At 43.0% G+C, this 15,241-nt stretch overlaps 1 protein-coding gene across 5 annotated transcripts in view; it reads left to right on the top strand.

Annotated features, from left to right (window-relative positions):
- B4GALT4 (beta-1,4-galactosyltransferase 4) overlaps positions 1-13,159 on the top strand; it is a 29,314-nt gene extending 16,155 nt beyond the window's left edge. For 4 of the 5 annotated variants that reach the window (XM_054482775.2, XM_054482777.2, XM_054482776.2 and 1 more), the window contains 4 exons: positions 688-875; positions 6,161-6,283; positions 8,580-8,684; positions 12,220-13,159. In XM_054482775.2, the coding sequence (XP_054338750.1) occupies positions 688-875; positions 6,161-6,283; positions 8,580-8,684; positions 12,220-12,352 (549 nt within the window). In that variant the 3' untranslated portion in view covers positions 12,353-13,159. Of the gene's footprint in view, positions 1-687; positions 876-6,160; positions 6,284-8,579 lie in introns of all 5 variants that reach the window. The other variant, XM_063661659.1, reaches the window with a different exon arrangement.
- Positions 13,160-15,241: the final 2,082 nt, after the last annotated feature.

Below are 15,241 nucleotides of genomic sequence, written 5' to 3'. Positions count from 1 at the left end.
TACTAATTGACATGACTAGTATATAAGAAAGGTTTTGTAGTTTTATACAGAATACGTAAAGGTATTTGTAAAATTTTAAGTGAAAATTTTTTTTTGTTAACTGTGGTAAGAATATTTAACATGAGAGCTATACTCTTAATACATTTTAAGTGTACATTATTATTGATTATTTGAGTTATATGTATTTTAAGCTGCTTTTAAAAAATTTTTAATTGTGAAACACACGACGTAAAATTTACCATCTTAACATTTTTTTAACTTTTTTTATTTTTACTGTCTTAACCATTATTGAGTGTACAGTTTAGTAATGTTAAGAATATTTACATGCAACGTATCTATGCATAATTATGCAGTATATTGGTTGCATAAATATATGCAGTGTATTTATGAAATCAATCTCCAGAACTTAATCTTGCAAAACTGGAACTCTCTATCATTAAACAACAACTCTTTGGATTTCAAGGAATGTTTCTAAGTTCTGGAATATAAGTATGTGTGAAGCACGAAGAAAAAAATCAAATGGTCTTTTATTGTCATTGCATCTTCTCTGTCAGATCTTTATGTCACAAGTATAGTCTTGTGTGTAGAATAATTAGAATAATACCACCTCCTGAATCCTAACTAAGAGGGGAACAATGTGAAACTTTATCTCAGGAGCTTTTCAAGTTTTAATTTTCATATCTCTAGGCTGGAGGTAAAAAGTTTAATCGAGCCAAACTCTTGAATGTGGGCTATCTAGAAGCTCTCAAGCAAGAAAATTGGGACTGCTTTATATTCCACGACGTGGACCTGGTACCCGAGAATGACTTTAACCTTTACAAGTGTGAGGAGCATCCCAAGCATCTGGTGGTTGGCAGGAACAGCACTGGGTACAGGTAAGGTGGTTCTGCTGAGGGTGGCTTAGGTCGAGAAGCTCAACTATTGTGATCAAGACTGGGTGGAACAAGCATTCAGAGTGTCTTAAGAAAATGAGAAATAGAAAAAATGGTCCATAATGTATACATCACTTAAAGTGCAAAACAGAAGTTAGAGAATGTAATGAGGAAAAAGCCCTACAACTTCGGCAGAGGATCACAAAGACAAGGGAAAGCACTGGAGAGAAATATCATCCCAGCATTGCAGGTGGTGGCCAGTCTCACCCGCAGCGCCCCTGTCGGGGGGCTTTTGCAAGCTTTCCCACACTGACTAGAATGCAAGTAACTTATTTGTCTATTCCTGACTCCCCCTCTAGGAGGCAACAGGCTGGTGTCCCTTAGTGAGACCTCTGTTGAGACATCACTTTCCAAACTGTGGCCTCTTTCTAGAGTATGGGGAGAGGTGGGGGAGGGCATGTCCTCTGAGTAGTCTTCTCGGGAGCCAGGACACCCAGGACAAGTTCATTTCTCTCAAAGCCACTGTGAGAAGTGCCAGATGCCATCATCTGTGTCTTCATTCCCCATCCCCTCCACCCCTAAGAAGGGTGTAGCTGCTTTTCAGCCTTATTTGATTCACCAGCTCCTATTCAAGCACAACCAAGGGGAAATAGTGACATAGAATGTTTCTCTGCAAATGAAACACTATATTCCCTCATTTGTGTGCACACTTACCTGTCAGCTTTCCCCAAGCCCTGCCGTTGATGGGTGCTCATATCTGTGGCGCTGACTGTGCTGGAGGCCATGAGACCAGTTTGAATAAGGCAGAGCACCTGCCCTCACAGGGCTCCCCATTGAGTGTCAGTGTGGGGAGACAGGTAGCTACAGTGGAGTTGCGTTAATTTTGCATTTCTGCAAATATGACTATAAGCACTTGGTGAGGAGAGGAGAGAGGGACAAATGAAGAGAGGAAGAGGAAGGCAGAAGGAGAGAGAGAACTGTGAAACTATCAAATAATGCTGGAGATTCCACCAGTATATACTCTACGTGAGTGTGAAGTGGAAAGTGAGTCTCTTGATACCTCATTTGTTCTGGGCTTCCGTATTGCTCTCTCACATTGGGCAGTTTAAGAGAATTCTTAAGTAACATTGATGTAGGTGACTGTTGCCTCAGGTACTGACTTTAAACCCAGGCCGTGTGTAAGCTGCAGGACATAAACACCTAGAACAGACTATGGTGGGTGACAGCACCGTGTCTTTAAGAAACACCTTGAAGGAAAGGGTTTAAAGCTGTTCCCCAGGTAAGGTGGTACCTTAATCTTGTGGAACAACAAGAGCTTCTCAGCAGAGTTCCAAGACATGCCAGAGAGCGCAGCACAGTTTTGGGGAAAATGCAATAGTTCACTGGTATTCTAGAAGGCATGTCTGCGAGGAGAGGCAAGAACTGAGGCTAAGCAGGAGCCAGATTACGCAGGCCTTGTTTAGTCTGATACGGAGTTCGAATTTGCTGTGGCAGGGGTTGGGGAGCTGTTGACACATGTTACAGATGGGGAAGGATGGGAGAAAGCTTGGTTCAGCTGATTTTGAATGTATCGGATGAAGCAAGGGAAGAGGGGAGAGATGCCACATGTCTGAGTTAGGGCAGGGGCTGTGGATCCAGAGGGCAAGGAGAGAATCCCATGATTTTTCTCTTTGGGGAAACTTGATCTTTGGATCTAATCTTATTATCTAGGGGTTTTGTTTTCTGGTTTCTTTGAGTCACTTCTGCATTGAGGAAAGCAGTGTATCATGGCTGGGCAACTTGGTTTTTTCAAAAGCGTGTCACTGTCTGTTCACTTATTCTGTAGTAAGATGTCACTATTTACAACACATAACACCTGTACCTTAGACATTTACCATAGATGATAATCTTAAACTTCCCATTGCCCAGATTTTTGTAAACACCTGGTTGCACCATTCATTTCTAAGCAATCACAGAGGATTGCTTAAGGACAGGTTTTTTGCTGGGATTCTAGATTTTATCTTTCTATTAAGCTGAACCATAAGAAGGCTGAGCTCTTGGACATTCCTGCCAGGAAATGATTTTCACTCATGTTTTGGTGTCACAGTCGTGGATTTCATCAAATGCCGCTCACTCTGAGAAACAGCATATGTATGACTCTGCTTTTTCTAACTTGCCATTCTAACTGGCCAGATGTTTCTTTTATAACTAGGTATCAGAAAGCCTTTGCTGAGTAACTGACAGGTTTTCTTAATATGATTCAGGTAATGGAATATGTTTCCCCTTTTGATCGAGAGGCTCTGAGCCAAATCCATGGCCCTCTTTTAGAAATTGAAAAGAATCTTATTTGCAGATCAGAGTTCTAATGTATTTCCCATCTTAATTTTGTATTCTGATTTAAATGTTTCTAGGGTCCTGGTTTATCATTTATGATTTTCTTTTTTTTGTATGTATCATGTAAGCAGCCTCATGTTTTGTGGCTGGAGAGAGGTATGTATAAGTAATGTAGGTAGGAGTTGCCCTCCTCCTGGACTACTTGCTTTTGCTGCTTTGGGCCAAGTCCCTGTGGCAGGCAAGTTCATTTCCAGGCAGCTGAGTGTCTGCCTCGTGCTGGCAACTGTGTGCCCCAGTGCCACAGAGCTTAAGTCAGCACATGCCTCATCACTGTCACACCAGCCCCATGAGTACAAGTGCAAGAAAGGTTTTCACCTTACACACGTGCAGAGGGAAGAAGTTAAAGTAAGTTGCCCCAAGTGTCTCAGACTCTGATGAAGCCAGAAACAAATCTTGTTTCTCACTGCCTGTGGGGTCAGTGATGAAGCTCTGGACCAGCCGGTGGCAAATTTTACGGCAAGAACTCCTTTGGTACCAGCCTCCTTCCTACAGGAATTCCATTGTTACTTTATGACTACGTTTTCCCCACCCTTGGGCCTTATAGTGCTTTAAAAATAAATAAAACGGTTCCAGGGCCAGTTAAATATTTTTGCTTTTACAGGTAAGAAAAACCAAAAGCAAAGATCAATAAACACAGAGATAGTTGCCATCTGACAGGCACCTGAGAAACAGTTCTTTTTTTTTTTTGAGATGGAGTCTCAGTCTGTTGCCCAGGCTGGAGTGCAGTGGTGCGATCTCGGCTCACTGGAACTTCCACCTCCCGGGTTCAAGGGCTTCTCCTGCCTCAGCCTCCCGAGTAGCTGGGACTACAGGCACATGCCACCACGCCCGGCTAATTTTTTGTATTTTTAGTGGAGACAGGGTTTCGCAGTGTTAGCCAGGATGATCTCGATCTCCTGACCTCTTGATCTGTCCGCCTCGGCCTCCCAAAGTGCTGGAATTACAGGCGTGGAGAGACAATTCTTTAACCCTTCTTGCTGACTTGTCTTCTTCTGCCCCTCCCCACTCCAGCTTACCCCTCTCCAGGTGGTCGTCGAGCAGCCTGTCTTTCTCCCTCCTGTGCTTTGCCTCACAGAGTTGTGGTCACCAGGAGATCCCCCATTTTTCTGCCTATTTGAATCCTTCCAGGCCCCCTCCTCCTGATGTGGTGACACCTCTCTCCTCAGAACCCTGATAATGTTCACCTCTCTTGTTAGGTTATAAACTCTGACGGCGGGGCTCCCACATTCTGGTGTTTAGCCAGCCGTCTTGCATGTGGTGGATATTGGTTTTGATAAGCTGCCATATCATTCCCTTGTTCTCATGCTGATTGCTTGTTGGTGTCAGCAGGTTATGCCTGCCTTATTACTACATCCTAATCAGGCAGCTGGTGTTCAGGCAGCTAAGAATCCCTCCCCTCTATAAAATGCATTCTGATAACCATGGTAATGAGACATTGCTAGTAGATGTCTTGGTCAGTGATATTTACCTTCTAAGCACTTTATTTCCTTTTTTTTTTGTTTTATTATAGGCTGCAAAATATACAGTTTCCCAGAATTTTAAGTTAGGGGCATAGAAGTAAATCTGCTTCTCTTATGGGTTAAACAGAGTCCCCAGTCTTTTCTCAGAACGTAGAAAGAAACAACTGAACTACAAATTAGCTTTTGGGATGCCACTTGTTCGATGGCCAGTGTCTACATGTTTATTGATCTTTCCTTTTGGTTTTTCTTTTTATCTAGAAAATCATAAATATTTTATCGGTCCTGGAACAGTTTGACCTGAAGTTAAAGTTAAAAATTCTCTAGATATTCACATCTTTTTATTTAGTAACATCCAAGTTATTAAGCTACCTTAACTTGCATTTCTGAATTGTTGAAATGTTATATTTAAGGGATACCTTTATTTCTGAGATTTACAAATTCGTCCACAGATAATAAGAGTCCTATATAACTGGGAGGCTGGGAGGTGCTCTCTGACTTTTACCTCCTGATCTTTCTCCTCTTGCCTCTTTTTCTTTCCGGTATTCCTAGGGTTCCACAGAGCTGAGCCCCTTGGGTCTACCCTTTGTACTGTTCTCACCAACTAGATTGTTGGAGATTTCTCGACCTATGCCTTCAGGTACTACATGATAACAGCTTATTTCCAAAGCCATATCTGTAGTCACTCCTCTCTTGTGAGATTGGACACTGTATCCTTTTGCCTACTGGCAAAGCCCCAGGTGTATCTAAAATTCAGCTTATCTAAAGCGTGATTCACTGTCCTTCCTTTCAAAACCTAATTCCTGTTCTGTACAGCCTATTTTCATGAGAAGCACTACCTAGACTCTATCTGGTTGACAGGCCAGAAACTTCAAGGGGGGTTGACATGCGTTGGGTTATCCAGGAAACAGACTCTGAGCTGGAGATGCATGTTGAGAAGTGGAGATTTGCATACAGAGTGTGTGCATGCAGTGTGTGTGCAGGAGCTGTCTCCTGCCTTCAACCCTCCCCTGCAAAAGTGAAAGTGAAAAAAAAAAGGTATATTCACCATGACACGCATTCGTGCTGAACCCGGATGCGGCCTCAGAATCCTTCTTAACCCAGTGCCCTTGGCAACTGTTACCCTTCCTTGGACTGACACATGAGATGAAATCTTATCAATATCTGATGGTGTGGTTCACATTGACAGGTATCTCTATAGGCCTCTATACACAAACGTCACCATTAACAGCTGGCTGGCACCTTGCTCAGTGAGCAGAGGTGAGCATTTGTCTAGATAGAGGAAAGAAGACAAGACAGGGAAGGCCAGGAGCATTGGGAGGTGGGTGTCAAGCAGGAGAAGCAGGAGTGGGTGGGTGGAAGTACATGGTCTCCCAGGTGTTGCTAGAACGCCAGCCCTGAAATCAGAGACCTTTGTTGCTAATATTCTTACCATTTCTCTCATCTCTTTTGCTCCAGGTTACGTTACAGTGGATATTTTGGGGGTGTTACTGCCCTAAGCAGAGAGCAGTTTTTCAAGGTGAATGGATTCTCTAACAACTACTGGGGATGGGGAGGCGAAGACGATGACCTCAGACTCAGGTGAACAACAGAGAAAGGTCCCCTTCACGGGGCTCTGTGATCAGTGTGGCTCTGGAGACCTGCATTTATATTTATTCCTTTAGATGCCAGTCCAGCAGGTCACTAGGCTGCAGATTTGGGCTTGAAGGGTGCAGGGGGTGGAGGGAAGGTAGGATGGCCCACATCATTCTGTGCCAGTAGCAGTTTACTTCTGGCCTGGGGGCATTTGGGGTCCAGAAGTGTTGGTGGAGGCCTCATGGACTTGTCAGTGGGAAAGACTTACTGAGACACCAGTGAGTGAGAAACCCCAAACTGCAAGGTGTCTGCTGAACTGCAATTTGGAGACCGGGTTGTTAAGAGCCTCATGCTTTCTATCAGACCCCAGGGGGACACAGTTCCCAGTGTCCCCCGCAGGGAGTGCCAGCAGCCTCTGGGGAGCTGCACATGTTGAAGCAGGCAAAGAGGTCCTCTCCTCAAGTGTTAGGCAGCCCTGGCAGCCCTGCACACTGTGGGGACTGCAGGTGGCCTGACCCCAGGCCTGACGCTGGGCTGTTGGCATTACCCTCGGTTCTCTTGGACTGCTTTCTGCTCTGAGGGGCTCAAAGGGAATAAGTCTGGCCTCTACCCACAGCTTCTTCCCCTCAACTTGGATTTGAGGGCCAGATAGTTATAGTTATCCCTACCTCCCAGAAATAAGTAATTATTCAAGAGCTTGGGCTGGTATCTTTAGACTTGTAATCACAAGGCCATTCTGGGTGTCGGAAGGCTGCCTTCCCTCCTGCTGTTGCCTCTTGGAAAAGAAATTTCTTTCTTTCTTTTTTTTTTTTTTTGAGACACAGTCTCGCTCTGTCACCCAGGCTGGAGTGCAGTGACGCAGTCTCAACTCACCGCCACCTCTGCCTCCTGGGTTCAAGTGATTCTCCAGCCTCAGCCTCCTGAGTAGCTGGGACTACAGGCGTGTGCCGCCGTGTCTGGCTTATTTTTTTGTATTTTTAGTAAAGGCCAGGTTTCACCATAGTGGCCAGGCTGGTCTCGAACTCCTGAACTCAGGTGATCTGCCTGCCTTGGCCTCCCGAAATGTTGAGATTACAGGTGTGAGCCACCGTGCCTGGCTGGAAAGGAAATTTCTAACCTGGGGCTCTGAATTGTTAGTTATGTGACTGTCAGAAATTTTTTTGTTGCCTCATCATAAAGAACCCAGGGGCTCCATGCTGCTCTTGTTCCCATGTCTAGGCTGAGAGCCTCTGGAATGTTTCTAGCAGGAGGGAGTGGATTTCCCTGACCAAGGGCTCTACAGAAATGGCCGTAGTGATGGGCAACAGCTCTTCACAGCCCAGCCCATCAGCAGTCTATGTGGTCATGACTTAGGAAGTGGACAGAGGGTACCTGCTACATTTCAGGACAATAGTAGCAAAGGCTAGTGATAAACAATCCCCATTATCTTCCCCAAATCTACTTCACTGGGGTGATTAGTAGAATTTTGCCCGGATCACATATCTTCACTGTCTTCTTTCCTGCTACACTTCAGCTTCAAAGAAGAGGGGAGCCTCCAATTTTGCTTTCATTTGGAAAGACCATCGTGGCCTTCAGAATGGTTTTTGACTAATGTGGTGGATGAACTAAGATGATTTGAATATGAAAGTTGGTTGAGATTTACTGCTTATTTATTTGCCTGTGCAACAGGCACTACCCTTCTTTGTACTTATATAATACATAGAATACATTGCAGAGTACAAGCATATTCCATGCAGATTATATCATTTGAATATTTGAAATCAGCTCCCTATCACCGTTGCCATTTTACAGATGAGGGAACTGAGACCTGGAATTGTGAACTGACTTACTGAGGTTGTAAATAACAGAGTCCAGATTTGAACCTAGGATTGTAGCTTTAAAGCTTGTGACCATAAATGGCCATTCCTTTCTTTGTCAAAAGAAGGCAACTCTAAGTAAATTGGGGCTCCTAACAGACTTGATTCTCCTATTGTTCAGGATGTTTTGAAATAAGTACTTTATCAGTTTTTTTCTTTATGAAAATGACTAAGTATAAATTAGCACATCTCCTTTGTACCCCAGCAATAAATGTGAAATCTCATTCTTTTTTGGGCTTATCGCCTGAAGTTCCACCGTTATAAGAAATGGGAAATTTTAGAAGTTTTTCTTTTTTTAATACTCCAATAATCAAGCTGTTCATGACACTGTGTGTGTGTGTGCGTGTGTGTGTGTGTGTGTGTACATTTTCGCGAATGATGCTTTTTATTTGCCTAGTGATAGATAAACAGGATGGACTTTAAAAAAATCTCTATTATTTTTCTAGGGTTGAGCTCCATAAAATGAAAATTTCCCGGCCCCTGCCTGAAGTGGGTAAATATACAATGGTCTTCCACACTAGAGACAAAGGCAATGAGGTGAACGCAGAACGGTAAGTCCTGGCTTCACTTGCCTGGCAGGCTACCTCCCTGGTCTGTTCTGTCAATAAGGACTATGTTGAATTCGATCAGATTTGAGCCAGTTCATTGTGTTAAAAGATTTTTATTAAGCAAATTTTCAAACAGACACAAAAGGAGAGAAAGTGGTGCACTGAACCCTCACGTCTACAGTTCTCAACTCATGGCCTCTCTTCTTTCCCTCAGTTTTTTTCTTACCCCACTGGATTTAGAAATGTGTCACAGATGTCATAGCATTTCATGTGTAACTGCTTCAGTATGTATTCTTACAATATAAGCAGTTTTATAAAAGGAATCACAATACCATTATCATACCTAGAATAAAATTAACAATATCTCCTTAATGTCATCAAATGTCTAGTCAGTGTTAAGTGCTTTTTTATTTTTAAAACCAGTTGATCAGATCAGTGTCTAAACAAGGTCCACATTGCATTTGAATGATCTCTTTTAATCTGTAGGTTCCCTCTCCCCTTCTTTATGTGTTCCTTGATATTTATTTGTGGAACAAGCCAGATTATTTGTCCAATAGAATTCCTTGCATTATGCATTTTTCTAATTGCATCCTGGTAGTATAACTTAATATGTCCTCCTGACCTTTATTTTCTCATAAACTGGTTGTATTAGTCAGGGTTCTCTAGAGGGACAGAATGAACAGGATAGATGTATATATGAAGGGGAGTTTATTAAGGAGAATTGACTCACACCATCCCAAGGTGAAGTCCACAATAGGCCGCCTGCAAGCTGAGGAACGAGGAAGCCAGTCCGGGCCCCAAAACCTCAAAAGTAGGGAAGCCGACAGGGCAGCCTTCCGTCTGTAGCCAAAGGCCCGAGAGCCCCTGGCAAACCACTGGTGTAGGTCCAAGAGTCCGGAAGCTGAAGAACTTGGAGTCTGATGTTTAGGGGCAGGAAGCCCAGGAGAAAGATGAGTCCAGAAGACTCAGCAAGTTGGCTTCTCCCACCTTCTTCTGCCTGCTTTATTTTAGCCTCGCTAGCAGTTGATTATATGGTGCCCACCCACATGGAGGGTAGATCTGCCCCTCCCAGTCCACTGACTCAAATGTTAATCTCCTTTGGCAACACCCTTACGGACACACCCAGGAACAATACTTCACATCCTTCAGTCCAATCAAGTTGACACTCAGTATTAACCATCACACTGGGATTTCTCTGCATTTCTGGAGACTTGAACAGAATCTTATTTTTGGGCAAGAATTTTCATCTATGGTGTTGTGTACTTCCTCCAGTGTCACAACAGGAGGATGTAGTCTGGTTGTGTCATTTTGTATGTTAGGATTGATCTATGAGTTTCGATATTGCCAGTCTAATCTATGCATTGTGAGATTCCCTATCAGTTTTTTACCTAATGACTTCAGCAGTCATTGATGCTTGATTTCTAAATTTATTATTTAATTAGGAGTTGCAAAATTGTAATATTCTAATTCTGTTGTTCCTTCTGCATTTATTAGATTTTTCTACAAAGTACTTTCTCTTTCCATGTATTTGGGTACTCTGGGGTATAGTTTTTATAGGAAAGGCAGAATAAAGAGAAAAGAGTCAAGCACTGATTAAAAATTTTTCAGACTAATGACTTGTGTTTCCTAGCATCCTTCAGGATGTAGTTCTTGTACTTTTTGGTACTCATATTGTCTCATCTTTGGCCAATGGGATCTTCTTCAAGCTGGGTCCTGAATCCCAGTAGTCCTCGAGAGCTTCCTTCCCTGTGCTCTGCTGTGATGAGATGTTCTAGGCTCTTCTTGTACTTTTCCTGCCTTGGGAATTGGCCTATTCACCAAGGAATCCTGGCAGATAAGCCAGTTCTTAATGAGGCTTTGATTGAAGAATCTATATTTCTTTGTTCTGATTTTTCCCCTTAAATTTTCAAACAGTCTTAAGGGTTTTACATTTTAAAACAATATTAAAGTGCTTTCAGCCTGATATTAAAGAGTCCTGTTAAAGTTTATTTTTTTCCGAGGCAGGGTCTCGCTCTGTTACCCAAGCTGGAGTGCAGTGGCGTGACCATGGCTCACTGCAGCCTCTATCTCCCAGGCTCAAGCAGTCCTCCAAGCTCAGCCTCCCAAGTAGCTGGGACCACAGGCATGTGTCACCATGCTTGGCTAATTTTTTTTTTATTTTTTGTAAAGACAGGGTTTCCCTGTGTTGCCAAAGGCTGGTCTCAAACTCCTGGGCTCAAGCAATCCTCCTGCCTCAGCCTCCCAAAGTTCTAGGATTACAGCATGAGCTACCATGCCTGGCCTAAAGTTTATATTTTAAAGCATTATTAAATGGCTTTTCACACTTTTGGTAGAGTCAACCACTCCAACAAAATAGCTATTTCTATTTTCTATGTTTTTCTAGTCATTGTCCATAGGTGTGCATTTTTCTCTTTATATTAAAAAAATTAATTATTGGGTAGATACAAAAGAGTATTCCTAAATTGTATGAAAAGTATGAAGATTCTTGATGCCATGGACACTGCTGGTATCTCCTACCCCCACTTTGAGTGGATGACCTGTGTGGTCCTCCCTAATTCTGTAGTCTCCACCTTTACATCTCCCCTATCCATCTACCCAAGTAACACTTCTCTGAATTTTTGTGATAAGTATTTGTGATATTGATAGTTATTTCTGCTGTTTCTTGGTTTTCTTGTTTTCCCATATGTTTGTATCCCTAAACAAAAGATTGCTTAGTTCTGCATGTTTTTCAACTTTATGTAAATGAAATCACACTGCATTTATTCTTCTCTGACTTTATTTAGCTGAACATTATGCATCTGATCCCCATCCATATTGTCATGGGTAACTAGCATTTATTGTTTTCACTGCTGAGCAAGTAGAACCTATTCAGTTCACTGCCCACTTGTCTTCTCAGATTCCATGGTTCTGGCCACACTAGTGACTTCTTTAAATGCATCCTGCTCTTTTGCATCTGTGCATCTTGCCCAGGGTGGTCTCTCTGCCCGGAGTGCTTTTTCCTTTCTTCACTTGGTGGATTTCTCTCTTTTAGCCTTACTGAAATTTCCCTTCTCCCTGACACCTCACCCGACTTCCTCATGAAGTTAGGTCCCCCTTCATTCATCCTCATCTACATACATTCTGATTTTTTTGGAGGCTCGTGAAAGCTATGTACCCACCTACAGACAAACTTTCCTTATAACATAGGAAGATTCAGAGATCCCCTGAAGCTCAGCCAAGGATCAGTTAGCAGTGGATGGTACATATCCTGTTGTATCTGTGTTCCTTGCACATCCTTCTGTCCTATAGACTGGGGGCTCACTGAGTGCAGTGACACTGTTCATCATGGGTCCCCGGGTTCTCACATGGAGTCTGACACATGAATACATGGCTGTCATGTCTGTCACCTTCAATGGGGAAAACAAACTTTGTAGTGGTAGGAAACACAACAGGTACAATAATTTACAAAAATATGTTTGCCACATTTCAGGGCAAGGCAAGATGCAGTGGAGACATACGTTAAATTCTTATCATTCACATTTGTTCTTTTTATCTTTAGGATGAAGCTCTTACACCAAGTGTCACGAGTCTGGAGAACAGATGGGTTGAGTAGTTGTTCTTATAAATTAGTATCTGTGGAACACAATCCTTTATATATCAACATCACAGTGGATTTCTGGTCTGGTGCATGACCCTGGATCTTTTGGTGATGTTTGGAAGAACTGATTCTTTGTTTGCAATAATTTTGGCCTAGAGACTTCAAATAGTAGCACACATCAAGAACCTGTTACAGCTCATTGTTGAGCTGAATTTTTCCTTTTTGTATTTTCTTAGCAGAGCTCCTGGTGATGTAGAGTATAAAACAGTTGTAACAAGACAGCTTGTTAGTCGTTTTGATCATGAGGGTTAAATATTGTAATATGGATACTTGAAGGACTTTATATAAAAGGATGACTCAGAGGATAAAATGAACGCTATTTGAGGATTCTGGTTGAAGGAGATTTATTTAAATTTGAAGTAATATATTGTGGGATAAAAGGCCACAGGAAATAAGACTGCTGAATGTCTGAGAGAACCAGAGTTGTTCTCGTCCAAGGTAGAAAGGTACGAAGATACAATACTGTTATTCATTTATCCTGTACAATCATCTGTGAAGTGGTGGGTGTCAGGTGACAAGGCGGCCACAAAAGAGGGGAGAAAAGGTGATTTTCAAGACGCAGTGAACTTGGGAATGAAGAGGTAGCAGGAGGGCGGAGTGTCGGCTGCAAAGGCAGCAGTAGCTGAGCTGGTTGCAGCTGCTGATAGCCTTCAGGGGAGGCACCTGCCCAGGTATGCCTTCCTGTGATGCCCACCAGAGAACACATTCTCTATTAGTTTTTAAAGAGTTTTTGTAAAATGATTTTGTACAAGTAGGATATGAATTAGCAGTTTACAAGTTTACATATTAACTAATAATAAATATGTCTATCAAATACCTCTGTAGTAAAATGTGAAAAAGCTTTGAGTGTTCCTTCGTGTTTTTTATTGTTCTTTGAGGCCTACAGATATGTTCATTTCAGTATCCATAATTCTAAAGAGCTTAAAAACAGAACAAATGAAACAAAGCCCTCCACTCCGTCTGTCTCCCATCCTTCTGTCCCTCTCTCTTGTTCGTCTCATGTGTGACCTCCTTGTGGAACCAGCTCCAATCTTAAGATTGGCCCATCTGTGTCTCACTCCCTGGGCCTCTCCATGAATGCATTATGCTTATCATGCAAGCCCTAGGGGTTCTCAGTCCATCATTATTGTATGACACCTCAACAGTTAAACTTTAACATGAATGAGTGCCAGCCAGGAAGTTTAAATAATCCTTCCCAAGCAGGGAGAGGGAGTAGGAAGTTTTGGTGCTCCTAAGATAAAACAGGAGTTGTCACCACCCAAGTGGGGAAGGAGAATTTGAGAGGACAATACACTTCATAGACCTGAAACGTTTACCTAGGGCTAGCTTGGTTTAGCTTTTAACTCAGCACAGGGTGCAAAAGAGCAAAAGTGGTTATTTTTCTTTTCCTTTTTTTTTTTTTTTTGCGACAGGGTCTTGCTCTGTCACTCAGGCTGGTGTGTGGATGTGCAGTCTCAGCTAACTGCAGCCTCCACCACCCAGGCTCAAGTGACAATCCTCCCCCCTCAGCCTCCTGAATAGCTGGGACCACAGGCGCACACCACCATTCCCAGCTATTTTTTTGTATCTTTAGTAGAGATGGGGTCTCACCATGTTGTCCAGGCTGGTCTTGAACTCTAGAGCTCAAAATCAATCTGCCCGCCTGGGGTGCCCAAAGCGCTGGGGTTACAGGTGTGAGCCACAGTGCCCGGCCATGTTATTACTTTACTTAGCAGAGAAATGCTCAGGGTTTTCATGTTTTTTGCTCAAACTTTGTAAAGGAGCTTCATTCTTGGGAGATTCGCTAATGGAGCTGTAGTGTATTGAGTAAATCTCTCTCTCACTGTCCCTTCTCTTTTCTGTAGAAACTTTCTCTAGAGCTGTGTCCCAGTTTGCTTGACTATGACCATATTAACAGACGGTAATTGAGAGGTTATAGGTCCCTCCCTCATCATGGTTGGGAAGGGCAATGGAAGAGAATGGTGTGTACAAGGAATTTGAAGATCTGCATTTGAGAACTCAATTTCTTACTCAATGGAGATGGAATATAGCTAGTACCATGCAGAAACTCTGTGTTTTTTTGACATCTGCAGTTTTTAAATGTTGGAAACCACTGAATGATGCCTTTTACTTTTCTTCAGGTAATTCTTTCAACCAAGATAATCTAAAAGTCCCTTAAATGACTTGTTATGAAACTTCTTGAGGTGGAAGATAGTTTTTTAAGACCTTGACACTGCCATTTTGGCACTTTCCCTGCACTGGGGCATCAAAGGCTGGTGACACGGGGCATGAGGCTGCCTGCCCACTCACTGCTGCCTCCCTCCCTGCTCTTGCCTCCCCACTGGGCAGGGGGTTTGGCTTCAAAGGAACTGGCTTCCTCCAGTTCCTGCCCTGTGCATTTTCTCATAGTTGCCACAAAGAGGCCTACCGTTTTAAACATTGTAGAGACAGCTATGCCTACTATAATTGCTAAGGATTATATGGGGGCAGGCTATTTGGATATCACAACTACCTAACACAAAGAGTGTGTTACTTTGAGGTTTTCATTGATCTTTTTTTCCTCACCTATACTGGCATTCATTCCTATAGTGCTTTACAGTTTGTGATATCTTTATACACACTTTATCGGTGCTGCTTACACTTTTTTTTTTTTTTTTTTTGAGACAGAGTCTCACTCTGTCACCCAGGCTGGAGTGCACTGGCGCAATCTCGGCTCACTGCAACCTCCACCTCCTGGGTTCAAGTGATTCTCCTGCCTCAGCCTCCCAAGTAGCTGGGACTACAGGCATGCCTCACCATGCCTGGCTAATTTTTGTGTTTTTAGTAGAGACGGAGTTTCACCATATTGGCCAGGCTGGTCTTGAATTCTTGACCTCAGGTGATCCGCCTGCCTCTTCCTCCCAAAGTACTGGGACTATGGGCGTGAGCCAATGTGCCTGGCCGA

The sequence above is a fragment of the Pongo pygmaeus genome, chromosome 2 (assembly GCF_028885625.2).
Source record: "Pongo pygmaeus isolate AG05252 chromosome 2, NHGRI_mPonPyg2-v2.0_pri, whole genome shotgun sequence".
In the NCBI taxonomy this organism is placed as follows: domain Eukaryota; kingdom Metazoa; phylum Chordata; class Mammalia; order Primates; family Hominidae; genus Pongo; species Pongo pygmaeus.
The sequence above is the reverse complement of the archived record's forward strand: the minus strand, read 5'-3'. Positions and strand labels throughout refer to the sequence as shown.